This window comes from Anas platyrhynchos, chromosome 3, assembly GCF_047663525.1.
Source record: "Anas platyrhynchos isolate ZD024472 breed Pekin duck chromosome 3, IASCAAS_PekinDuck_T2T, whole genome shotgun sequence".
Classification (NCBI taxonomy): Eukaryota; Metazoa; Chordata; class Aves; order Anseriformes; family Anatidae; genus Anas; species Anas platyrhynchos.
In genome coordinates, this window is record NC_092589.1 from 120,600,095 (window position 1) to 120,627,624 (window position 27,530).

General features: G+C 47.1%; 1 protein-coding gene across 4 annotated transcripts in view; it reads left to right on the plus strand.

Annotated features, from left to right (window-relative positions):
* ASXL2 (ASXL transcriptional regulator 2) overlaps positions 1 to 27,530 on the plus strand; it is a 99,206-nt gene that overhangs the window by 49,701 nt on the left and 21,975 nt on the right. For 3 of the 4 annotated variants that reach the window (XM_038177679.2, XM_038177681.2, XM_038177682.2), the window contains 2 exons: positions 16,105 to 16,220; positions 22,127 to 22,253. In XM_038177679.2, coding sequence (XP_038033607.1) covers positions 16,105 to 16,220; positions 22,127 to 22,253 — 243 coding nt within the window. Of the gene's footprint in view, positions 1 to 13,404; positions 13,490 to 16,104; positions 16,221 to 22,126; positions 22,254 to 27,530 lie in introns of those variants that run through there. The other variant, XM_038177683.2, reaches the window with a different exon arrangement.

Here is a 27,530-nt window from a genome sequence, read left to right on the forward strand (position 1 = left end):
GTACAGTAACGCAGTGTTCGGTCTCTGGGCGCACCTCATTTGTACGTCTGGGGTTGTTAAGCTCAAATTTACTGACTTAGTCTGTGCTTACGGTGCCTGGAAGTAGATGTGTGTGACTTAGTCTGGTTTCTGTGGCCGGCTGCAAAACTTCAGCGGGCTTGAGTGCAACAGGAGCAGTGCACAAACTTGGCTTTGCGAGCTGGTACAAATAAATAAAATCCACTTTGTTCCAGTATAGATCCGCTCAGGCTTTCGTGTCTTCTAACAACAGAAACAGCTGCCAAAATGGGATTTTCCTGTAATTCCTGACATGTTGGATGTTCCTGGTGCACGCTCTCTAATCAGAGGCATCTTGGAGAAGGATCTTGTGTGGCTTCTGCAGCTGGCACCTCCTGGGGATCGCTGTGATCACAGGGCTCTGCAGCAAAGCACAACCTGTGGTTGCTGTGTTAAAAAGGAAAAAAAGATCAGATGTTAAAATGAATGTTAAGGGAAAAGGAGGGAGCAAACGGCACAATTATGGCCCCGCTCCGTTAGCCGGTTACCAGCTTGTTGGGTGTTGGTATGCAACACACACACTCTGGTGGAGCCCTCGTGGCTCCAATTTTTTTTCAACCAGATTACCGTTTAGTGCCAAGTTTGTCTCACTTTCATTTACTGAAAACAGAATATTTTAGTGAGGTTAAAATAGGGTTTCACCAGAAACTCCTTAAATAGGACAGTGGCCAAGAATACCTGCCGTAATTAAACCCCTGCACTTGTTGTGGTCACTGCCGATGGTCTGTACTTGGGGAAATAGAAACACAACTCTGTTCCACACCTGAAATTCAGCTTTTAGTACAGAGGAAAGTCTCACGTGTCCTGACACACAGAAGGCCAGCTCGCAGTTGGAGGGCGTCACCGGCTTGTGCTGCAGGAGCTGTGCTCTGGCCGTGGCTCTCAGCTGCCGTAATTAACACTGCCGTAATTAACACTCGCGGGCTGCTCAGGGCGCTGGCTTCAGAAAGGGCTTTGCTGCCGCACGCCTTTAGCACTTGCAAAAAAAAAAAAATGCAAGAAAGATCTTTGTTTGGGTTATGTCACTCTGTTTCTTCCTGTCAAAGATTCGGTTGAAATAGCAGCTTTTGTGAATTCCTCCAGTTCCTGCTGCTGCTCGTGACTCACGAGGAAGCAGTCGCCGAGTGTCACATTATACAGTTTTTGCAAGCAATCTGCAAGTGCAAAGCCAAAAAAGTGCCTTTTCCTTTATTTTGGTTGGCGTATCCTCCGCTCGGGCTGTCCCTCAGTACCAGATTTGGGGTGACCTGTGGATTTTCATAACGGGCTGTGAGCCACCCGAGGCTGATTGCCCCCCACTACACGGTGTGTGAGCAGCCAGGCTGTGGTTGTGGCTCTTCCACCTGCCTGCAGGTTTGGGGGCATTCGGGTGTGCCCGGGGGTGGGTTTTGGGTGCAGAATCTGCACCAGCAGCTTCTGTGCTGCCATTTCCTGGGCTGATGCTGCCGCAGGGCTGCAGGGAACGAAGGGGTTGGAGATGCTCGCCCCAACCTTTCAGACCCGGCCCTGCTGGCTTTTCTTTGTACCCTCTGGGCTGAACAATCCAGCCCTCGCTGTACGTGCTTTGAGGCCAGTGTGTAGAAACTCGGGTAAAATCACTGCTCTGAGGGCTGACACCTTTTCTTCCCCAACTGAAAGTCCCAAGGCTTACTGTTTTGGGGTGCCCTTAAATATTCCCGTGGGTGTGATATTTCTAAGGTGCCGCTTGGCCCCAAGATGTTTCCACTGAAATGCAGGGAAATGTGATTTGTAAGTCCCTAAGCTGTTCTTCAGAAAACAGCTGAAAAACAGTGGGCAGCCACTTCTTACGGCAAGCACTTTTTAGGAAAAGAGCCTGTTTGGGCAGGGCGTCCCGTGGCTGCAGGGAGGCGAGGTCTGACCCCAAAAGCTGCCGGTTGTGATGAATGGAGGGGTTCAGAGCTGCCGGGGGGAGCGGGGAGGAACTGAAAGCTGCTGCCTGTGGCTGCAGCTGCTCGGGGCCATCAGTGGAGCCCCGAAACCACTTCTGTCTGAGCACGGAGCGTTGCTGTCCTACTGGGCTCCGACGTAGGTCTCCAGCTGATGAGATGGATGCGGACTGTGAGGGGCAGCCCATTCAAAACCCCAGGAGCCAGGCTGCTGTCGGCACTAAATCCAATGGAAGTGCTCTTGCTGATTTCTTTCTGAAATCTCTCCCCCGTGGCAGTCTGGCAGCACATGCTGGGGGTGCTTGGTGTGAGCACCCAGGCCGAGCAGGAGGGATTTTGCCAGCAGTACCCGGGGCAGAGGGGCACAAACGAGCCTGTGCAGCACTGCCTGGGGACAAGGACTGCTTGCACAGCTGCTTTTCGTGCTCCTTGTTGCTTCGACTTCTCTGGCTTGCCTGGGAGATGTTTGCAATCACTTTGTCATTCCGTGTCACAGGAGCGCACGGAACACGGGATTTCAAACAAAATCTCGGTGGCTTTAATTTCAGCTCCGTGTCCTGTGTCACGTTAGGTTTTTCCGTGCGGACAGACGTGCCAGGTGCCTTTCCTCTCTGGAGGAGAGGCGTGTTTGAAGCTGCTCTGCAGCCTGCTGTTCCTCCGAGCTCTGCCCTAGGAGCAGAGTGGCTGAGGATCAGTGGTGCCCCTAGACAAGAAAACCCCAGCCCAGGCTCAGAGGTGCTGAGTAAGGATTTATTTGCTCAGCTCAGCGTGCCGGTGAAGGAGCATCTCCCTTCGCTTGTTTTGGTTTTAAACCTGGCATCTTCTACGTCCATTTGGTGCTTTCCTGTCTCATATTTGAGCCTGAGCAGCCGTCCTGTTGGCTCTGCTGTGCCTCTCAGGGTTTTCAGACTGTCCTCCCGCTGCTCAGCTCTGCCAGCCCGCATGGCCCTCACTGCTCATTCAAGGGCCGCTCTGTCCTTGCTGTGCTTTCCTGGGTTATATTTAGACCTGGGATGGAAATGGCACAGAGTTTTCAAGATCAGGTACAAGGTTTAGTTTCCTGTCATTCTGCTGGCTCTGACCCCTGTTGACCGGAGGCTTTCCGAGGAGCATTTGTCCTGGTGCCAAGGCCGCGTGCTCGGTCGGGTCTGCAGCTGGCACAGCTCCATGCAAATCATCTCTTGTGGGACTTGGCCATGCCGTGGTGGATGTCATAACCACACTGAATCTGTTGAATTTCCTGTTCGGCCCTTATTTAAAGTAGGAGAGCTGCGTTTGGGCTATATGTGCCTGCACTACTGACCTGTAGGGCTGCGAGGAGTCTTTGTAGGTGTTGGATGCTGTGCAGCGTTTGCCCTGAGTGACTGACAACATCTTGCTTCACCAAGAGAGGACACAAACGTTTCAGCCTTACTAAAATCTAGCTTTTAGGAAACTCTTGGTCATCATCTTCAGCTGTGAAGGTGTCATAGCAATATGTAGTACATTTTTTTATTTTTAACTTTCCTTCACTTCTCCTCCCTGTTCTGTTTGTCCCACGTGCAGTGTGGTTGCAGATGGCTTATTGGTGTCTCTGTAACAATCCGCAGTTTTCATTCTTGTCACTGTGCTTCCCAGCCAGATCTGCTAATGTTTTCATCACTTGTGGGAAGTTAAACCTTTTAAAAGTGAAATACAGAAACCAGTGCCTCAGACCGTCTCTGTTCTTAGTGAGAGCGGTATGGTCGCGCTCCCTGCTCTCAGCTGATGACATCTTTTAGCCCAGGAATGAATTCTTTTCCTCTCAACACACCCCACGGTAATTTCCTGATTGTCAGAGCTGTTAAAGCTTTTGCTGGTAGCCACATAGGGCTGCATGAGCCGATATCTTCAAGACTTCCCGATTCCTTTCCATACCGTGCAGACAGATGCGTAAGGGGATTCCTGCTTCCGAAGCAGCCGGTGGCTCAGACCACAAACACCTCAACAAGTGCAAAGCGAGCGATTGTCCTTGTGGATGTCCTGTGAATGCTGTCCCTGCCTCTTGTGCCCATCCTCTCCTTGCTGTTGTCGTACCGGTGCATGTAGCAGGTGGGCCATGAAGTGGCAGCGGCAGGAGTTCAGTCTGCCCGCCCGTCTTTTCACTTGCCAAACTTCAATTTGGGGGTTGGTTTCTCTATTTTCAGTGTCTGTCTGGAGAAATGGGAATGTCTTTTAATAGCAGCAAGATATCTTCAGCTGCAGCTGAGAATAAAGCGTAGGAAAATTGATTTTCTGTCCACTTAAAGGCCTCTTTTTGCAAGTGTAATGCATTGCCATGGCAGCGCCTCAGCCCAGGGCTTGAAATTCGACTGTGCAGTTTCTTGCTGTAAAAAAAAAGAACAGTTTTTTGTTTTCATGACATTACGCCTGCTTTTCCAAGCCTCCAAGACACTCAGCTTAGCTGATCTGAGGAGCTGGGCAAGGGCACGGGTCACAGCAGCAGGAGCGGGGAGATCTTGGGGCCAGCAGTGAGACTGGTTCTTACACGCTGTTTGCTCTCCAGAAGAAATTAGTTTGGGTGTGAGCTGGAACTGATGTTCACAATTCTTTCTACATGTGGACCTTTCTGTTCCTGAGCGATTGTTTGCATCTGGAGTGAATCAGGAAGAGGAGTTAATCATGAACAACCGCATGAGGAAGAGCCGAAATAGCTTTATTTTGACGTTTTTGACAGTGGTCTGTAGAAAATGGTCCCTAAATAGCAGAGAAAAAAATAAATTTAATCTTAGCTAAATTTCCTGCTCTCCGGTAGAAAGCCCCAAGCTGGACACGTTGCAAACCCGACTGGATCTGCGCCGTGCTGGAGGCTACAAGTGGGACTCCTGCCCCTCAGGACCTCACATTCAAGTCACTTAGGACAAGTGACAGTAAGTAAAAACAGATAAGGGAATACATGGATACAGGTTACGTTCATCTGTATGGCTACACTTTGGCCCCTCATTTAGGATTCCAAGCCACGGGTCTGCCAGCCAGCTGTGCTCACCCCATAGCCTGCGCTGGTGTTACCCAAGGCGATCGCGGGGGTTGTCATCCTCCAGTTTCCCCACATAAAAGTTACTTGGAGAATTCCTGAATCGCCCAAATCAGCCGTGTGGGGTTTCACCGACCAAGAAAAAAGGTACTTCACAGGGTGAAGATGAGGAAGCTTCAGTGCAGTGAGTAATTCATGGTTCTTCAAAGCGTTGGATGCTTGTGGTAGTGCCACCTCAGCAACGCCACTGTCACAGCCCAGGCGTGGCTGCTTGTTGCTCTGGTGTGTCCATGAAACACAAAGAAATGAAACAATTCCCTCCTGGCCCTTGCACCATCCTTAGAGGCTCGTTTTTGGGCTTGTGTGTCTTCAGAGCTCCCTGTGGTTCAGCAGGTCAGGCGGTACCTCCCTGAGCAGGGTACGGGATTTTAAAGCTGCTTATTTTCTGCTCTTGGAATGCGTCTTGACAGAGACAGGCTGCAGCAGAAATGATCAAAGAGACCTGAGAGCTAATGAATTAATTGTGTACGATGTTCCTGAGGAAGAGGGTAGCCGTGCTGGCCCCCCTCTGCACTCACACGGCGGCGATGTGCAGCGCACGAAGCCGGAGGGGAGTTCAAAGAAACGCGACCACATCTTCCCTTCTTCAGACGCCTACGTCTGCTTCCTACACGGCTCACGTTTGGCCACCTCTGATCTGCTCTGCGTTTGAGTCAGCAACCTAGAAACGTGCTCTGGTGTCCCATAACACAGCACCTGAAGCTCACGGTCCCGTTATGTTGGTCTCCAAGCAGCTGCTGCAGAGATGCTCAGGGCCAGCAGAGCTCTCAGAAGACTTCCTCCCCTGCCTCTGGGCCCTGTGCTCTCTTCCCTGGCCCTGGGTAGGGGTGGGCACTTGTGGCGACCCTGCTGGGAGCCAGCACGCCTCGGTAGCCCTCCAGCAACGAAGCAGCGACCAGAAGGCTGGAGCCCTGTGCCTGAGCAGCTCATGGAGGGGCCTGGTGGAGGCATCAGACCTCGTGTTTGTGGATGTTGGCTTCTTCAGGGACAGTCCTCTCAGGCTTATTGAGCTATGTAGCAAGTGGATTCTCTAAAAGCAGACTGTTATTAAAACATAACCATACCAGTGATGGCAGCTGACAGAAGTTCCTTTTTCAGCTCCCCCTGGAAGCCATGCGGGAAAGCTGTGGGTTCTGGTAAGCTGTTTGGGGCCGTGGTACTGCCCCCAAACCTGCCTGGCAGCGAGTGCCACCAGTGCCCTGTGTGTGCTGCAGTTTCTGCTCTATTTTTTTAAAGCTGCCCATTCCTGGGCATCTGGTGACTGCCCTGCACAGGTATGTGGTTTAATACAGGCAAGTGGGTTTCTGTGTTTTCCCGTGATGTTAGTCGGCTGTCACTGAGCCGAACTGGTGAGCTGTGTGGCAAGGTGAATAAATATTTCAGGGCAGGAAGGTGCTGCGTGTGTGCTCCTTCGTGCTTCCCAGCAGGTCTGCCTCAGTTTCTGCTTCCACAGTGCCTTGCCAGTGCTGTCCCGCTCCTCCGAATATTCCTCCTAAAGGACTCAGAAGTTGAGGAATAACCTATCTGAATGACACTTTCTCTTTGGTTGCTGCACCTTGACCAAGATCCAGAGAATGAGAATACCTGCAGAGAACAAAAAGGGCCATTTCAGAGGGTCCTCGGGGCAGGCCCTGTGTTCACATTGAGCCACAGCAGGATACTGGGAAAGAGAACAGTTGTTTGGGGTCAGCCACATCACAACTGTCCGCTTTAGGAGTTGAACATCAGTGCTAGAAGCTTTTCTGCTGCGAGAGAGTAACATGATGGCCTTTTTCAAAATAAATCTGCTGACGTGCTTAGGTGACAATTGTCCTGTCTTCCCTCGTTTTAGTTTTATGAGCCTCGTGTGTTTGTGTCTCAGTGTCCCTACCCGATGTTTAGTGAGAACACCAAACCTGCAGGTGAAATTCTCCACAGGGTGGGCTCCAGGCTGCAGTAGTTACTGTGCTTGGTGAAACCACAAATCCTTGTGACACCAAGAAGAAAGCCATAGGACTGTGCAGACGTTGGTTTGCCAAGCCCCATTCACTCTGGGGCTGGTGAAGGTGTGGGGCTGGCTGCCCCGCTGGGCTGTGCTCACAGCCGAGTGGCGTTCCCCTGCCAGCCAGAAATGGGGCCAGCAGCACCAAGGCCTGCCTCAGCAGCGTGTGCAGTTCCCAAACAGGCTGCCCTGCCTTTCTGCTGCTGTGTGGGATCGAGAAGGGGCCGGCTGGGTTCTGGCAGCCCCGTGCCAGCCCCGTGCCCGCTGAGGCCCTGGGATAGGCCTCAGGAGGCGCCGAGCCGCGCTAGGCCTCGTGCTTCCTCCTCCCTCTTAGGTTATCACATGAAGTGACAGGATTTGAGAACAAGTCCTACAAGGAGCGGCTGAGGGAGCTGGGCTTGTTCAGCCTGGAGAAGAGGAGGCTCAGGGGCGACCTTATCGCTCTCTACAGATACCTTAAAGGAGGCTGTAGTGAGGTGGGGGTTGGCCTGTTCTCCCACGTGCCTGGTGACAGGACAAGGGGGAATGGGCTTAAGTTGCGCCAGGGGAGTTTTATGTTGGATGTTAGGAAGAGCTTCTTTACTGAAAGGGTTGTTAGACACTGGAACAGGCTGCCCAGGGAGGTGGTGGAGTCACCATCCCTGGAGGTCTTCAAAAGACGTTTAGATGTAGAGCTTAGGGATATGGTTTAGTGGGGACTGTTAGTGTTAGGTCAGAGGTTGGACTCGATGATCTTGAGGTCTCTTCCAACCTAGAAATTCTGTGATTCTGTGATTCTGTGATTTCTTCCATGCTCTCCCCTCGCTCTTCATTTCAAGGCCATCAGTAGCCACCGGTGCCAGCTGTGTTCACGTGCAGACATCTCCACCGTGTGCGGATTTGGGCCACACAGCGCTGTGAAGGCGCCCGCCAGCCTTCCTGGTGACTCCTCGTCAGCACTGCTCCTCTTCTCAGGCTCTGCTGGGCTTAACATGGAGCACTGCAGGTGTCTTTTGTAAATTTTGGATGGCTCTTCTCTCCTTGGGGCAACCTGCAGGTGCCTGTGTGCTGTCAGCAGAAAGTACAAAGCTGCAGCACCTGGATTTTCTGCATCAGGAAGCCTGGGCAGGATGGGCTGCTACAGTCAGGTCTTGGTTTTACACATACCGGCCTTGACCTGAGTGATTCCATTTCTGCTTTCCAGGCTCTAGAAGGAGAGGAGCTAAGGGGTACTGCTGAGTTATTTGAGCTTTAGAGGTGTTTTTTTAGGAAGAGGGCAGTGCTTGTGGCATGGAAACGAGTAAGAAGAAAGCGCTGAAATCTTTCCGCTGATGTACCACATGCTCCTTGCAAGTGTAGCGTGTTCGGACTGCAGGAAAAATGCAGCTGGACAGAACTGTAGTGCTGGCAAAACACAACCCTCTCCTCTCGGTGAGATCGGAGAGCAGCAGCAGCCCAACTCAGCTGCCAAGTGGCTCCCAGTGAGCACTGGATATTTGTCAGCCATGGCAGTGACAGCCCCTGTCAAATACCTGGGCTGCCAAAGTGCATGGCGTGAATAACTCCCATTTAGCAGTCACCCTTACAAGTCCTCACTTTTTCCTAAAGGCAGATGTGCTATAATACTGAAAAAAAACAGTTCGGAACAACTTGCTGGTGTTGGCTGGTGTCTGCTGAGTGTCATTTTTTAACATGTATGTAAAACAACTACCTGACACTCCAACAGATGAAAGAATGCTGTTTGGATCAGGAAAATATCTCTAAATTCAGAGCATTTTGGTGATCATGATTTTATTTTACAAACATGCAGGGAGTGACATTGTCTGCCTCTGTCATCACCGTGCATCCTCCAGGAAACGTGGTAACGCTTAACTTTCAGAATTGATAGGAATAGAGATTGCCTTTTTTTTTTTTTTTTTACTGTTTCTTTTAATTTAACTTGTTTTATATTGGGGAGGGGGCTTCTCATTCTCTTGTACATGCCGTCTGCAGCAGGGCCCCGGTCTGGGGCTGGTGTTCCTAGATGTGCTGCGTGTCTGAATAATGAAGGTGGTCCCTTGCCCTCCCTGTGCCCCGAGGCTGAAACCAGAACTACTTCTGTGTCATTTAGGCAAGCCTGGGGTTTGCTTAGCTGGGAGATCTCCGTAGTTGATAAGGCTTTGTGACAGTGATGTTATCTGGCACTTCGATAGCGCTGATGGGTGATGTTCTGTCCTGGAGAGCATCGCTGCCCAGCGGGGCCCCGAAGAGCACATCAGTGACCTGTCCCTCTGACACGAGGCCTCGAGTGTTTGATGTGGGAATAGGAATGTGCAATCCGTGTCACAGCACTCGAAGTTTTAACTTCACCCAGGACACGGTGCAGGAGCGGGAGTTCCGGAAAGTTGCAGTTGGGTGATATTTTTGGTCATTTCTCCCTCCTTAATTTTAGCAAGGAGCAGTTGTGTGGTGGAGAGCTTTTCTAAAATGTCGTCTCACTTGTAGGTTTGGTCTTGTTTTGTTATGAACTCAAGCTGGAGTTCCCGTTCTAGCTCTGACAAACTGCATACCTGTAAAATAAAGGCGGCGTTGGGCGAACAGGAGATGTTTCTGTGCTTCTCAAAACGTGTTTCAATGACTTTCACTGGGAGTTTTTCATGTAATACATCTGGATCCCATTAGCTGTTTAAAATTGGGTTATTTTAAGCTTGTGACTGCACATAGTTGAAAGGGGGGGAGTATTGTATTTTTAGTTCAGCCTGACTGTACTTTCTTTCCAAATGAGTAAAGTTCAGCCTTTTCTTTCTGAATGTGTAGCTTTCAAGGCAGAAAACCCCGTGCAAATGCACGCAGCCCCTTGAGCAGGAACTCTGGATCTACTATTTTAATTCTTTTCACGTTATACTCTCCCAAGCCCAAACAAAAGCAGAGACAAAGCCCCAGTAGAGTCCCTGCGTCCGAGCTGCAGCCGGGAAGCAGAGGTGAGTCCCTCGTCCGTGCGCCCACGTGGCGCTCCCCGAGTCCTGCAGCAAGGAGAGCAGGCGTAGGGCCGGTGCCGCTGGGGCTGCTTCTCCTACTGAGCCTGGACCACGCTGCATTTGGGTCCTGTTAAAGGTGGGATAAGTGTCTCGTGCCTGCAGACCATCCAGAAGAGTTCTTCTTCTGTGCCATGCAGTAAACCAAATTTACCTTGGCAGCAGGTTACAGATTTCAGGTTCCTGGTGGGTGGAATGGGGTTGGAGTTGATCTTTAAGGTCCCTTCCAGCCCAAGCCATTCTGTGGTGCTCTGAATGGGTTACCGGGCTGTGTGACCCGTTCCTAAGGCATTGGTTTCTGTGGTGCAGGTAGGCAGAGCAGTTATCCAGCAGAAGGCTCTCTGTTTTTTATCCAGAGTTTTTTATCCAATGCTCTGAGTTTAAATTTAGCAGAACGGTTTCACTGCTCCAAAATAGTTTGATCCCACTTACCAAAGATGAGAGTTTCTTTTACGGCATGGTATATTTGAAACGATAATTAGCTCTGATCTTTAAAAGCTGGAGGATGAGACACCCAGTGAAACCCCGTGGTGATGAGCACGGGTCAGGAGGCTGCACCCCTGCTTTCATCACAGAGCCCGTTGTGGTATCAAGATACAGGGTCCTTGCACTCATTTTGCACTAGGAATACTTGGCTGGATTTGTTTTCCTTGTCTTCCTAGCTCATGTAAGAAACTCTTGGTCGGGATCAAAGTTTATCAATCTGTTACATCTTTCTTTCTTCTGAACTGAGAGTATTTCACCTCTCAAACTCTTCCAGCAACTGCAGTTTTTCCTTTATTTCCAGTGCATTTGTAGTAGTTTTGCTTCCTTTTGTGCTGTTAAATGGTTTGCACTGAAGGTATCCATGTGCCAATATTTGGTAAAGTGAACACCCGAGGCTGACCTTGAGCTGACTGCTCTAAGAATAATTTTCTTCTGGAGTCACTGAAATAAAACTGCTGTATGATGCAAGGTCATTCTTCAGGCTCGCTTTCTTCAGCAGTTCCCACTGCTCTCTTCTGAGGCAGGCAGCCGGTCATTTCTGCAACATCAGTTTAAGAAAATCTTACTCTTGATCCTGATTTTGGAATTACCCGAGTGCCTGCCAAAAAAGCGTGACTTCTGCCATCACCCCCAGTGTGACCGTGCAAGCTCTCCCTCTGCGTTTCTGGTCCCTCCTCTCCAGCTCGGTGCTCCTCCAGGTGGTTTCCTGCGTTGGTTAAGCCGCCGTGCTCTCAACAGCCCAGTTCTGCAGCGACAGGGGAGGGTGAGGCAATAAATCAAACAGTAAATTAGTGGCTGAACGAGCTAAGGTCCGTATAGCTGAGTTCCAGAAATACTGAGCTTAAAGGCACGTTGCGGTCAGGCTGTTCATCTAGCTCTCACAGAGTGGGATCAGCCACATTCATGTGTTTTCTCATTGTTTATCTGGTGCTGTTTGTGAAGGACAAACATGAGCTGCAGTATTGCTGTTAAGTGTTCCTTTAAGCTAGTGAGCAGATGTATGCGGTAGGATTTCCATCCCAAACCATTCCGTGGTTCTGTGATCCTGTTATTTCAAACAGGCAAATATCTCTCTAACTTCACACCCTAGAGTAACCAGACTAAGATGAGATGTCCAAGAAAAAGGAAAAGAAAAAAAAAAAAGTAAAAATAATTCAGGCATCTCCACTTTTCCCTATTTTTCAGTGGTAATACTCAGCACCAGATGCGAATTACGAGTCCGGCTGCGTGGTGTTTGGTGTCAGGTACTGGGCAAAGAGCAGCTTTGGGCAGGGACAGCAGAGCGTGCACAGCGTGGTTGAAGTCCTGGAGGGTCAGAAGGATGGTGGCTCTCCCCATTGCCTTTGAGAATGCTGGAAAATCCCCCGTTTGCTTCATCTGAGCTGTAGTGAGCCAGTGCCTTCCTTTGGCACAGGGGTTCAAGCACAGGACCTTAGTGATGTCTGAACAGGACTCTACAAAGCAACGACACGAGGCAGCATCTTGATGAACCCATACCTGTCCTGCTGTTTATGTTAGGAGGGACTGGCCTTCGTTTACATCCCGAAATTTGCAGTATTTTGCTGCAGTTTTTCCAAGAGGATTAATTATTCATTTTCTTCCTCAATAAATTGCTATTAAATAAATCTTACTGTATCTCCCCATTGCTGTTAGCACAGTTTGTAAATATATGGAAGAGAATAGACTGACCACTGCTTTTGGGTTTGCAAACCTTAAAGGAACCTGATACCTTGTAAAATGTCATCAGGTTTTGCCAGAGTGAAAATTTGTCCCTTAACACAATTAAATTTCTATTGCAATGCAGTTTCTCAGAAGAAATACTTCTGTGTCAACTACATTAAGAAGACTGAAGTGTAAGGGAGCCTCTGTCCCACGTTTTGCAGCCGTAATTGACTGCAGATGTACCTTCTGCAGCGTTTTTTTCTAGCAGCTGGGACACGGGACTACACTGGGTCCATTCTTAGTTTATCTAAAATTGGGTTTCGTGAGCTTTGGCTGACACATGTTCCACTCCGTCTCATCTCCTTTAATCTACGAGAGCTGTTAAAATGTCACCTGGCACTCCCCTGTCCCAGCCAAACCACCAGCGGGAAGTAATAAACCCTTGTGAACGAAGCAGCTGGCTCAGAACCTGGGGCTGAGCGTGCGGAGCTGTTAGTGTTGGAGCTGTCCTGGCTCTGCGTGCTTAGGTTTAACTGCTTCTCCAGGCCAGCACTCTTGGATATTTGAGGATTTTTTGGCACTGCCCTTCAGCCGTGTTTCTGTCCTTGTCTCCTGTTATCCGGGTGACATCTCCATCCTCTTTGGGACAGGTTGTGTTCACTGTTTCTAATGCACAAAATCGACTAAAACTCTTTTCTGCCAGGTGCTGTCCCACAGTCTTCCCTAATCTTCAGCTGATGAAGGACAAGCTGTGCAAAGCAGCTCACCGAGTGTTTTAAATGGGTGTCTTGCAGGGTTCAGTGCTTTCCCAGGTGCTGCTTTCCGTTCTGCAATTAGTTCTGCAGCTTCCCCCCCCAGAAGTGCTCTTAGGATTTAAGGGCATCGAGAGGCATCAGCTCAGCTCCGCATATTTTTCCAATTAAGAAAGCTTGAAGTGAAGAGAGAGCGCTCTTCACTTAAGTCCTTTTTAAATCTAAAGGAAACAAGCTCAGCTTGTCGAGCCCTGTCCTCGGGGGAGTCAGAGCATTTCTCTGTACGTGCACGTCCTTGCGTTACACCTCCACTTGGCTGCATGCTGAGTTCTTAAGAGGCTGTAAACTTTCTGAGAGCTTCGGGCCCAAGGGCCCAGGGGTGTATTCTGCCGGGTTTATCCCCTCGTCCACCCCCCTTCGCTTTGGGGCCCGCAGCTGAGCTCAGGCAGCTGTGACTCGCTCGGTTTTTTCTCCTCTTTGTTCCCCCGAATCTGCCGTGGTCGCAGCTGTCGGCCGGAGCTCGGCGCCCATGGTAGCACCCGGGGCGTTCAGAGGATGCGCAGAACCTCAGAGCACAGCTTTTTGGGTCAGCTCCAGGGGTGAGTCCTCCTCCCAGGCGGGGATCGCAGCCTGCACCACCACCGCTGGCTTCGGCAGGTCGCTTTTGTGGTTACAAGGCAGCGTGAAAATTAAAACGTGAACAGGACACGAGACCGGGGAAAAGGAGCCCGCTTGGCTTCATGCGTCTGCTCCGCGCAGAACCTCAGGTTTCTGCAGGGACAGGCTTCAGAGAGGATGTGGTTTCTGTTCCATTCACGTGTCTCAGAACCAGCAGCAGCCAGCCTGTTTCGGTGCACGGGGTGCAAATGTTGAGCGGCACTTGGGTTTTCTTTGTGTGTAACAGTGACAAACGCCAGTGGTCTGGGAAATGGGAGCTGGGATTTGGGAACTGGGAGCTGGAAATGGGAACTGGGAGCCAGGAGTTGGGAGCTGGGATTTGGGAGCTGCCCACGGACGTGAAGCTGCATCACTTGGTTCATGCTCCAGTCCCGGCCCTTCCTGCAGAGTAACAGCAAATCTCAGTGTTCCTTGTTTTTTTCATGTCCTTAACCATTTTCTTTACTTTCCTGAAGCCTTTCAAACTCTGTAATATCTTTTTTTTTGATGTTATGTGATCAGCAATACAGCACGCAGGTGAGACAGCCAGCATAAACCCGCAGACACTGCATCTCTCCATCCTTACTCCTTGCATCACCTTGCAGGTCATTTTCAAATACCTCTCAGCCATCTCTCCTGAGCTGACAGGGTTAATTTGGATTACTACAGGTTCTTTCTGTAGCTTGTTTGTTTTCCTCCGAAAATGTACTTGCTTGCAGTCTACCCCTCAGCACTGAAATGCGCCCTGCTCAGCGCGTGACCTTGCAGAACATTTGTTAATTCCTTGCCTGATTAACGTTGGACTCCGTTTTTTCCTTCGATCCAGCATCAGAGTAAGGCCAGTTCTGTGTTTTTTAAACAAGTGCCAAACAATTTTTAGAAACCTTTTTCAGGGGGCATGTTGAGCATCTCTGGAAGTCTGAGAGACTCTCGGCAACAACCTCGCTTTTTTCCCCGTTACTCCTTATTGATGCATTAAAAGAATTCCTGCGAGTTTATGTTCTCATGAACTCTCCCCAGGTGTTACCAGGCTGTGGTCTTTCCAACACCTTTTTTTTTTTCTTCTTGAACTCTGATTTCAACCAGACCGAGAGACAAATGTGAGTTCACAAAGGCAGTAGAGGCAGCGCGTCTCTGGAACTTTCTTTCTGCTGTTTTAAAGTACAGATATAACCTTTGCTTTCCAGGGCTTGCTACAACAGCTTTTTTTTTTTTTTTCCCCTATTTAAGTGGTAATTACGCTTGCTGTTCAGCTGTGTCACCTTTATTATATACACCTATCCACATGGATATGGCAATCTCATCAGTGACTTAAATTACTGTTTTTTTACTATGCGTGATGGCCTAGGAGTTATTTTTAATGGCATTTCAGCCTGATACAGCCTCATCTCCATTGCATGTGCCTTCTAGGAAACTTGCTCTTGACATTTCATTTTTATGCCACACATGCGAATTTTGCTTTGTATAATTTGCTGTTACTAATTAGTGCCTTATATTGCAATTGCTCTCTGGTGTTTGCAGAACCACAACACACCTTTCGTTAACGAAGAGCTGTTTTTATTATCTCTCACCTCCTTTCTGCTAGGAAGGGATCCTAGTTTAGCCTCGTGCAGGCTGCATCTAATTGCTTCAGGAAGCAGTAGGTCAAGCAGTTAACGGGGAGCTATTTATTATCCCTTATCATTGGGGTCACACTTGTCTCTAGGATCAGACATTCTTTTGCACTTAGTTTTTTTTCCTTGGTCTTCCAGCTGGCGTGATGACCTGTACTAATTGATGTGTAGATACATATACAGACCCCGAATTTGCTAACTTACGCTGCTTTTTTAACCTGCTGCTCCCACACCCCGTCAGTCTCATGGCTTTGGGGTTCATTACAGCTGTTATCTCACTGATGTTCTTGCTGACACGGGTGACAGCAAGCTTTAGGACTTCACATGGCGAGGAACAGATTTATTTCCACTCTCTAGGCTCGTTCAGTGAGCGTATTTGTTCATGTACTGGCATATCCAGTATATTCCCGTATTTCTGTCTTAAGAAGGAGCGAGTGATAGTCATGTTCCACTTTGTTTCCGTGTCATTTCTCTTCCCACTCTTCCACGTGGTGCAGAGTTAATCTGGTCAGAAATGCCACCGGGCATTCAGGTACCTGACCACGGGTCATTCCGGATGAAGATAACCATTATCTGTGTCTGTATTTTTATTTGGACTTCAGGTAGCTAAACCTGTGTGAAGCTGAAGCCTCTTCAGGCTGCAGTGTTGTTTGATAGCAGCTATTTGCGTGATTAAAATCATGAAAAAGAAATGGACGAGAGGCGAAAGGTCTGAAGTCAGCCGTAGGAATTGCTGTTGGCTTTCCGAGGAAAACAGCTGCCTTGTGGATACAGGGCTAGGAAACAGAAATGATTCTTCTCTTACACAAGTCACACTTGCTAGAGGTGCAATTTTCATGAGCCTCGTGAGATGGTCTGAAATGGTGAGGACTGGCTAATGTGCTGCAGGCAAACGTATAAAGGTTGGGCTGCCCGGTGTGCTCATACGTATTTTTTTCTTGCAGTGTCATCTAGGCTGTCACAGACGTCCTCCCCCCAGTCCAGCTGCCCATCACCTTCCATCCAAACAGGCAAAGTCATCTCCTCGTCCCAGAAGCACAGCAAGAAGGCGCTCAAACAGGTAAGCAGCACGGTCTGGAACCTCGTTTAGGGATTGTTGCAGTAATTTTATTTCTCTGGTAAATCATCTAAGTGGAACTGCACTCTGCGAGGAAGTAAGTCAGGATTTCCTGCCTGTCTCGTAGTAAACAGGGCTTTGTTAAAACATCCCTCTCTCCTAAAGGAGATTGAAAATACTGTGCTGTTTAGTGCTTTGCCTTTTCCCTAAAAAAGCAGCTGGAAATTTTGTTATTTTAGATAATGGATAGAAGACGTTGTTTACTTTCACCCAACCTTTTGTTGAGTGTCCTTAGCTTTCGACAGCCTGTTTTAGAAAATGGAACAGCTTTTTGAGAAAAGAATTAAGTCCTCTGACTTCATCCCCTAATTAGGGGCGTACTTCCCCTTCCAAGGAATTCTGTGGGCAAAGTGTGCATTTATTGAGGGGTGAAGGGGAAGGATTGCACACTGACTTTGCACTGCACTTCTGCTGGGCATTGGGAGAGAAAGAGGAGGACTGGTTATTTTCCACGCTTGGGGAATGACTGTTCTGTAGGTAGTGTTTATTGCAGGCACTCAGGATGGAACGGGTAAGTGTTTGTACCTCAAATGATCTGTTTCTTTTAATGAAAAATGCAAGATGAATTAGTCCCCTGAGTTCCTTATTTGCAGGTGTTTCCCCAGCTGCATGGTTTAGTTTTCCATGAGCCTTAGAAAGGAAATGCTTTAACAGGGTTAGATTTACTCCTCAGTCGAGTAAAATCTGTAAGGAGTTATGAATCAAGCTGCAGAGGAGGTGCTAGTCGAGGGATTACGGAAGCTTGTCACAGACTGATGAAATCAGGATGTGTTCCGGAGAGGATTTACCTCTACCAGCCCAGCCTGCTTTCTTGAATTTGCCAGCTGGGAAACAACGCTCAGAGTGGTATTCAGCTGTCAGAGATGCCTGCGGTGTTTGGAAAAGGATTTGCAGTGAGAGAGAAGGATCTAATTAGGGCATATTGTTGAGGAGAATATTACATGACAAGATAAGGAAACTGAATAAACTGGAGCTTTGTTTCCAGCGAGTTAGGCTGATGTCAAAATGAGATGCCTGCTTTAGGAATCTTCTCTCTTTCATTTTCCACTTTGCTGTTTCTCAGCAGAGGCAGCAATGTTACTATGGCATCGCTTGCTGCTGGTAGGTGAATTAAAGGCGTGAGATTGTGTTGTCACTTCAGGCAGATTTTCTGAAGTTAAGTCAGGCTTCTACTTTCATTTGAATCCTCAGAATGTTGCTTCTCACTGATTCAGCATGATATCAGCTATACTCTTTGCCATCCCTTCCTAATCCCTCTTTAAGCCTGGCTGGCTGTCATTTGTCTCCAACATCCACAAACTCTTTTATTTTTTAAGAGAGTGATCAAACTCATGTAGGGTTTGTTATAAACAGTCCTTTTTCCACTGTTGTGTTCAGCAGTTCCTCTTCATTTTCCCTGTTCTGTGGGCCCCTATTTCCAAACTCCATCTACTCCATCTACTTTTCTCCTCTCCTCCCAGCCTGTCATTACGTGACTCAGAGTTTTCCACTTTCTGTGTCCGAATTCCTTCTGCCCCTGTTACCACCTGCCTTCCTCACCTTTACATTTGCTCCTCTCTGCCTCTGCTCTCTCCCTTCTCCACTCCCCAGCTTTCATATTCCGAGATGTGTACATCCTGAGCATCCTTGTTCCAGCTCTGTCTCTGTATGTAGTAAAATATGTCAGAACCTGTGAGTTCCAATCTTCAGACAGCGTCCTCCGTTTCGCTGTTCAGAATCTCATTGGCTTGGGGAAAAAAAAATCAGAAACCCAGAAAGAGAAATGGGGAAACAAATTGTGTCTGCATAGCATAGCATAGCGTACCTGATTGTACTTCACAGTTCTGCAGCTGTCTGTAGGTCCAAAAGCAGTTTCTGATGGTTAGCATCTAACATCACAGCAGCTCTTCTCCCTGAATTTTTCTGTCCCAGAGTACAGCATCAAGTTGTAGCGTCGTGGTAACTTATCTTCAGGGCACAGAGGTGTTGCTGAAGAATGCTGTAACCATTCAGACATTCTAACTTACCTGCCTAAAGTTTGCTCTGGCTTTGGGTCAAATGAAGATCATTGCATGTCCGATCCATTGCTTCATTTTGGTTCCAGTGGAATTCTGCCATTTTGACCAAATATCACACCCTCCACCTCTTCCTAAACAGGATTGCTCCTGTGGGCAGGAAAAGTCCTAAAAAACAATAGAATGAGTAAATGTTGAGAGCAGGAAGGAGACAGAAGTGTTATGAGTAGAGTAGTAGGAAAAACATCATTCTTGTTTCACTCAGTATCTTAAGGAAAGCGTTCTCATTTTTAATTACACCCGGCTTATTTGCTAGTGTGCACTGGAGGAGACAGCTGGCTGGATTCAGGCTCCTGTCTTAAGCACTAAGTAATTATCACTGGAGGGAAGAGAGCAGATTTGCAAGTGAGGACATTTAACCCTTGAGCACCGTGCTGCTGCTATGCTGACGATAAGTATCGGGTCCTTTAAGGAAGAAGAAACAGGAATTAGTTCATAAGCAAATCAGAGATAAAACTGTAAAATACATGTAAATAGCACGGCGTGCAGTGGTGTGCCGACACCACGCAGCGCAGTAAGCGAGCAGATGGCTGTGTTCAGCACAAGCCACGTGTTCCTGCCAGTCCTTGTGAAGAATCCGGAGTTAGAGGTTTGCAATATCTGAATCCAAAGTGACAGAGGCATGTCAGTGCTCATCCTGCTAGAATGATGAAACAGGCATGGGGAAAAGCTCCTTGGTTACAGGGATAGTTTGCTGATACAGGAAAAAAGTAATTGAGATTCTGAAATGTAGAGTCTGGATCCAGACTGGTGATTTCTGACCCTTTGATGGAAAATGCAGGAACCACCCTAATTCCTTCCTCTGGTCCTCTCCAACCCACTGACCCCATCTCCTCTCCTTACCTAGCTTGAGCAGCTGTCCCAAAGGCATCAGAACTCAGATATCATTGGGGTTTTGGAGAGTAGGAGTCGCAACCTCTGTTCTGATGAGGTTTATACTGTTGGCTGTTGTCTTCACCCATTTTTTTTTATCTGTTGTTGCCATGCACCCACAGAAGGAGTAAGGTCAGGGACCGGGGCGGGCTGTACCCTACAAAAGCTCTCGGTAGGTGAAGTCTTTGTTGCCTTTTGCGTGAAGAAGGGAGCAGCACAGCACAACTTCTCCCCGTTAGGTGTGTCCCTGTACATTTTTACCATTGCTGTCAGAGGCCGTAAGCAGGACCGGAGCAAGAGATGGGAGCATTGGACCAGCTCCTGGTCCCTGCTGCCATCCCTGGTGGCATCCGTAGTGGAGCTGACAGTGAGGAACGTACTGGTGCTATAAGGTCTTTGATCAGTGACAATTCAAGGAGATGCTGCTGATACTGAACAAACTGTATGTTTATACTCAGCCTTGAGGCTGGCTACAAGTTGGAACTCATCGTGGTTTTATCCTGGCACCTTTCCTGTTAAATATCTTTTCTCAGTGTCCTGCAGGAGACGGGATGCAGAGGACACTGGTGATGCGCTCAGGGGCATGGCTGCTGGTCAGCAGGGCCTGGACAAGCAGGAGGATCGGGCTGAAAGGAACTTCATGAAATTTAGCGAGGACTCAGACTAGTAAGGGGCAGGATAACTCCTTGCCATAGCACCAAGAGCAGCTCTGCCGAAAAAGAGCTCACGGTCTTGGTAGACACAAGCTGTAGGTGAAGCTTGCAGCGTGCCCCAGCAGCTTTTTGGGCTATTACAAACAGGAGGTGGAGGGGAGTGATGATATCTCTCTGCTGATTATCATCATTATTATCACTCATTATTCGACCTCTTCTAAAATGCTGCGTCCTGTTTTGGGGCCAACAGAAGCCAACGTTGAACTGGAGCACGTTTAGGGGATGCCATGGGATAGTGCTGGAGCAATGGGGCTCCTTCAGCCCAGAGGAGAGGAGGCAGAGGAGAAAACCAGACAGCAGGCTCCGTCTGCCCCCTGCAAGTACTTCTGAGGAGGTTATTGATGGAGCCAGCCTTGGCACAACAAGCCCTGAATTATTCTGTGATTGGGGCAGGACTCAATATGTAAAGATTTAATAATATATATTATATTATAATATATTATATATAATAATATAATATGTTAAATAATAAATATATATTAATAAATATATTATATTATATAATATAATATATATTATATTATAATATATTATATAATATATAATAATAATTTTTCTAATAATAACATTTAATATGTAAAGATGTAAAGAACCAGAGATGATTCTAACAGAACATGAGTGTGAAGTTGATGCGGAGTTTAAAAAGAGATGTCTGATGGATAATTGTTTCCTTCTCTTCCCCCACTGGCGTGGGCACCTGAGACACTGCACAAGCGAGAGCTGTGGGGCCACAATGAACAGAAGCAGAATTGTTTTACCTAAGCTAAGGAAAAGGCAGCAGTCAAATAGCGTACAGAATAGGAGGTGAATTGAACATACAAAATCTTAAATATTTGAAGTGATTTGTGTAGTAGAAATACGGGATTCACACAAACACTTGAGCATACTGGCGGTCTTCATACTCTTAATATTTTTCTGACAGTCACTGTTGCCTGCGGTTCATCTTCAAAAGAGAAAAGAGTTTGTCTTCAAATTGGAGAAGATTTTGTAAAAGCTTTCTTGAACTTGTTTAAAGATTTTTGTTTTAGTTGTAGGAATACCAGGTCTCTCCAATACCAGGTCTCTCTCTCTCTTGTTCTCCTTTTTTTTTTTTTTTAGATCTTTTGACCTCGGTAACAGGAGATTAATTGTGATAGCAGAGGATATTTCCTCTTAGCAACTTTCATTTTTTTCTCTTCAGTTATTATATTCTTATTTTCAGTTATTATATTCATATTGTATTAATTTTCAGTGAATATTTTTTGCCCACGGTACAAGTGGCTAAATAGGAGCTATTTAGCAGATCGGAAAACAGAAATCTAACATGCCACTTTGTGACTTGTATCCTGTTGTTCGTCTTTCTCAAGTTGTGTCTGAAGGTCTGCCTTCTGTTTTCGTCATAGGGCAGCTTCTCCAGACTCCTGCATATTTTTATTCTGACTCCTCGTTCAAACTGTATTTTATTATTATTTGAGTCCCACTCATTTGTATATATAACAGCATATTACTTTCTGTTACTTCCTATTTTGAAATTCAGGTGTATACTTTATCTGTTGCAATTTATTCTGTCAAATTTATTTGGGTTTTGAGTTCATTTTTGGAAAGCAGACAGTTTGGTTTGGGTAAAAGCTGCAGTTTAACCAAATTGCCTTCTTACTTCCTTGTCTTAGTCATTTGTGTATTTTAGGCAGAACTACAGTTGCCTTAACAGTCTTTTCTGAAACAAAGGATGTCAGTGTTCTATTCTTTATTATTTTCCTAATTAAAAAAGTCTTTCTTACTAGGTATCGTCTCTGCTGAATGTTTTTAGTAAGTTGCTACTTGCTTCTCCAGGAGATGGAAATGAATTACTTTGTGGAACTTTTACTTTGAAGTTATTTATATAATTACTTCTTGAACCAACTCCAGATTTGGAATACTTTCTCTTTGCCTTCTCTAGAGATCATTTTTTCACGAAACACACAACTTAAGAAGTTCTGCAACCATTAGCTTTTTGCTTTAAGTGCAAAGGTAGGAAATGTCTCTACTTGTAGAAGTGTATTTAAATAGACATTAGCAGTGTCCCCTGCAAACTGAATGTGTTTCAGAAGTCATTTTAAGCTTTTGATGGACTTACAGTTAGAACCCAGCTATTGTTTGCTGTAAAACAAGATGTTTAAACTATGTATTAATAATTTCTAAGAATATTTTTAAGATCTATTTGCTCATGTTCTTCTGTCCTCTTCCCCAGGCCTTGAAACAGCAGCAGCAGAAGCAACAGCAGCAGCAATGCAGAGCAGGCATGCCCGTGTCGTCTAACCAGCATGTCCTCCTGAAGGCTGTCAAGGCAGCCAGTGACTCCGCACCTACAAAATCCGGTACGTGGCAGTGACATTCCTGTCTTTTCTTTTAAGGTCATTTTCTCTGCAACTTGCTTTTTCTAGTTCTTAGGGGAGGAGAGGAGAAAGTCCCCTTTCCATATGGTATTCTTTTGGTTTCTGAAATATTCCAGCTTCTTGTTTCCTGGCTTTGATTTTACGAGGAATGCATTCTGTTAGGAACAGATCGTGAATAGGTCTGGCTGTGCCATTGTCTAGTTAAAAAGCTTCTTTCTGTGACAAATGTCTTCCCCCATAGCTGCCTATACACTGTAGTCAGGTCCTTCTCATGGCTAGGCAAATTAGATGGTGTTCCTTTTTTTGTATTTATTTCTCTTCAAACTGTCTTTTCATTCTGTAGTGTGGCTTTCGTGTCTTGTTCCAAAGATGTACGTTGTTGTCTGAAAGATCCTCAGGCGCCTTCCTGCATTTATGCTACATTAGAAATTAAAGAGATCACTGCTTTTCTCTTGCTCATTCAACAACATATTTGCTTCCTTACCAGCAGAAGGTTTTCACTAGTTACCATAAATTCTTTGTAGTTATTTCTAGACAGTTGCCTCCAAACTCTTCTCAGCGTAACTGCTCTTTCCAGGATGAGCTCCTGGTTCTGTAAACATGACTTAAGTTGTTTTCTCTTGGACACAGCAAATGCTTCTGTGTTTGTATTGACTGATTAATACCAAAACCAAAACGCCGAAGGGCCTGGAGCCCCTGGGACAGCACTGCTGGGCCCAGGGGTGCCCCAAAAGGGGCCGGGGGCTGCTCCTGGGAGAGCTCCCCGAGCCCAGGACAAGGGGCTGGGCACCCTGCTGGGGCAGGGGGTGACAGGGAACCCAGGGGTGCCCCATCCAGCCTGGGGGGGCTGGGATTCTGTGATTTACACATTGTACAATTAAATTACGTTGTAGACCAAGTCCATAATTATTTTATCAATCCACAGTTTGTTGAGTCATCTGGAAACATTACCAGTAGTGCCTCTGTACCATCTCCCAGATGACCAATTGCTAATTTGTTCGTACTTAAGACAGAAACCAGAACAATGTGCATATAAAATCAGAGGCATTTGGCCTCTGTTCAGCACGCAGTACAAACAGGGTAGGCACGTGGCAGTGCCCTTGGAGAACTCCACAGGTTGTGCCTCAGACACCTTCCAAGCAGGAGGAGATGCCTTTGTATTTCATGGACTCAATGGCATTTTCTTCACTGCATTGCCTAATCTGGAGGATGAGTACATTGACTCTGTAAATGCCTCATGGCAAATATTACAGTGTAAAAATTTTTTTTTTTTTGAGCCAGGCTCCTTATAACTTTAATTGATTCCATTTAATTTGAAAAAGGCAGTGAACAACTATTGTTTTTTTCAGCAACTTCTTGCCAATCATGACTTTAGTAGACGTCTCTTTCAATTGGAATAACCCTACTGTTTTTTCTCATTGCTCTTAAGGAAAGCTCTGTGCTTATGGAGGCTGAGAATGAAAACTACATGGTAATCAGGGTGCAGATGCGTTGTGAATTCGTATAGCATTTTGGTATTCTAAATTTTGTTCTTTTTCTAATAATTCCTAGCATTCCATTTACTTTTTTAGCCTCAACCAAAAGCAGACATTTTTCTAGAACTGCTGAAATTCTGAGACTCTTTCCCGAAATGTTATTTTCTATTTTAGGGCCAACACTACGTATGTATGGTTAGAAGAGTTGTTCTTTTTGTACATCACTTCATGTTTCTGTGCAGTGAATCATGTCTGTCCTATCGCTCGTTTATTCACTGGCATGAAGGATTTCTGCAGCTATAACGGGGAGCGATGTGTGTGGGGACCTAAGTCAGGAGCACCGTTTTGGTACACATTTGGTGAATGTCGTGTGGAGCAGGGAGAGGCAGGAGCAGGATCAACAGCGTTGTGTACAAGGGGAAAAGAGGGTTCACTTTTCGAGGCTGGGATCTCTACCAAAAAGCAAGGATCCCCTCCTCTAGTTCCCAGTCCTGCTGATTCTCATCCTACCTCACTGGCCTCTGCAACACATCCCGTCCTCATCTGAAGTCCCTGCGCTTTTATACTAATTGTCATGGGTGAAATGCTGTGCTGTCAGACTCAGACCCTGCTGTGAGATGGCAGTTCCCTCCCCCTCGATGATTACCTCATTTTTTCCATCCTTCACCCTTGATCTTCTTGACTCATCTTGATTCGTCTCAGAAAGATGATGACCAGAAAAATGATTCCACTGAGAAAAATGCAGCAAGAGTGCTCGCTGTAAAGGGTTTCTGCCAGGTGTCCCTGCACAGATGACGTGGCTGAGCCTGGCAGTTGTGAAGCTTACCCCAAAATGGGAGAGAAAACGTTACACAAAAGATCACAACAAAATTGTATCTCCAATCTCAAATCCGAAGCTATTTTTAGTCTTCTTAAAAATGTCTTTTTGGCAAAGCCTGATAACCAGGGTAATACCAAACCATTTTCAAAAGAAGGAGGCTGTGCCTTTATTATTATTATAGCATCTGTTATCCTGATTCCAGTTCCAAACAGTCGGTCCTTCAGCCAACAAGCCTGTGCTTAGAACAAGAAGCAACTGCCTGTGGAGAAAGAAACTGCATCTCTGCATCTCTGCTAATCATTGCCAAAGTGCTGGGCACAAGAGCTGGAACTCAGTCCCTCCAGTCTGCTACATCCCCTGCCTGGTGCAGCCTTGGCTAGCAGTCAGGATGAGCTAGCAGTCTCTTAGGCAGTCCCTGCATGGTTTGGTGGTTAGCACAGGCCAAGCATCACTCCCAAAAAGCAATCAGTGCGGCCACCCTGCCTGGGGAGACAGAAAGCTTAAAGCTGTGAACACGGCCAGTGTGTGCCAGAATGTGGCCAGTTTGTGCCAGAATGTGGCCAGTGTGTGCCAGTCGTTCCAAGGGCCAGGGGGATGCCCAGTGACACCATTTAATTTACTGGCATAGAAGCAGCCAGAGAGGATTACACAGCGATAAGGTAATAGCAGCATGAACAACACTTTGTTGTTGGACCTTCTCGGTGTGATTATATGAATGACACGTTTAGCTGAAATTCACTGGCTAGGTTAAAAACTTTGTAGTCATTGGAAACCAGCCCCTCGAGAGCTCATCTAGTCCACATCCTCTCCTCGGGGCAGGATCTCGTGTGCATTCCTGACAGATGTTTTCTTCAGCCTGTTCTCAGAAACCCCACTGATGCAAAGGCCAAAAACTCCCAGCAAGTCTCACCCTTCCTGCTTTGTTAACTTTATCCTTAAATTGTTTTTATCGGCCGCCAATCAGAATCTTTTCTTGGTTTGGTTTAAAACCAAGATTTCCTGTCCTATCCACCATGGACATGCAGATTATTTGATTTTTTCTCTCTACAGCCTTTTGCAAAATTGGAGATGTTTCCTCATCTCTTCCTGATTTTCTTTAGTATAAAATTCTTTCTGTGTTTTAGTGTGTTTGTTTATTCTCCCTTTCCAAATAGCCCTAAACAAATCCAAACCCAAACTAGACCAATCTGTCCTGGCTTGCTGGTTGTGTACTGCTGGAATGTTTCTTGTAACATCTGTTCAGACATATGAAGGTTGCAGCGATGCTCCATCCATCCATTTGAAAGAAGCAGGCGTGCTTATCGACAGTACTACATGCATCATTTCAAAGCAGAGTAAGGGAGGTGGGGACTGATGCTGTTGCCTGTTGTTCCCAGGCAGCTTTGTAGTTCTCATCCTTTCAGAAAAGCCCAGGGGAAAGCAGTTAATCTCACTGTGCTTGTCTGAAAATCAGTCCTGAGCTGTGCTTGTGTCCCTCACACCTCAGCTGGTGTGGTGTGAAAAGGAAGTCAAAATCAATCTATTAGAAAATGACACATTTCCAGTGACTGTGTGAAGAAGATGTAGTGCCAGGTGTATAAAGCCTTTGGTAGAAAATGATAATTTAAAAGCCTTTTGCAATTTCTCTGCTTATTAGGATTAAACCTGAATGCTTCATTAGCACAACTCTCAGCGCTGTTCCTGCAGGAGCACACATCTGAGCTCCCTGCCCCAGGAGGAATTGCATTTTCTCCTAGGGAAGTAGGAACAGGGGAGAAGTAAAAGGGCCCAGAGCAGCTGGGATACTCACATAACATTGTTAGCTAACATGGAGTAATTATTAAAATAGACTAGTAGAGTTAGTAATCTAAATTTGTATTACACAGAGTGCTTAAAGTGTTTTCTGTCTTAATTCTTTGTGGTCCTGGGAAGGCTTTTGCCATTCCTGCATATGGCCAGGAGATCCTGCTGGCCTGCACAGGCAGCACACCGGGCCTCTGGGACAGGCGGTCAAAGCACATCAATTTCTCTCCTTATTTTGGTTTCACACATCCCATATCCACTTTCATCATGGGTGAACTTAACTATTTTCCTCCAGCATTTCTATTTTTTGTTGTGTTCTTTTTCCTTCTCTCTCTGACTTGCCATATTTCGCTGCTACCTTGCAGTTTTTAAGGTGTGGTACATTCTGCCTGTCACCCTATGCAGCCTTTCTGGCACTACTCTGAAAATGTTAGAACTGTAGAATAGATCAGTAACTGTGAATAGTTCATGTGTGTGGGGAGCTCAGGGAGGCCTGTAGCCCAACCTCCTGCTCCAAGCAGGGGCAGCCTGGCCTCCATCAGGTTGCTCAGGCCTCTGTCCAGTCAGGTCTTGAAAACCTCCAAGGATGGAGATGGCACAACCTCTCTGGGCCTTCTCTCCCCTGCTAGACTGTCCTCATGGGCAAAAAGCTTTTCCTTATACCCTTCTTTCTCTCAACCTCCTGCTCTGCACCCCTGTGACAACCCTGACTCCATCTTCCCGATGGCCCCCTGTAGGAACAAGGTGGCCACCCTCAGCCCTTTCTTCTCTAGCCTGAGCAAGCCCTGGTCCCTCCACCTCACCTCACAGGGCAAGTGTTACCTCCCCTGAGCATCTTGGTGGCCCTCGGCAGATTTCATCCCTGTTTTTTCATGTCCTCGTTGTACTTGAGAACCTGGGCCAGGACACAGAATGGAGGTGAGGTGCAATGAGTGCTGACTAACCTCCTTGCTGGATCCTGTGGCCCTGCTTGTGCGGCCCAGGAGGCCTTGGGTGCCAGGGCACACTGCTGCCTCAAGTTCAGCTGCTGTCCACCAAGATTCCCTGGTTCCTTGCAGCAAAGCTGCCCCAGCCTGCCCTGTTGGCCCTTCTTCCCTTTGGGCAGGACTTTGTGTTTGTCCTCGTGAGGTTCCTGCTGTCCCCTGCCTCCAGCCTGGCTTGGCCCCAGTGGGTGGCTGCTCT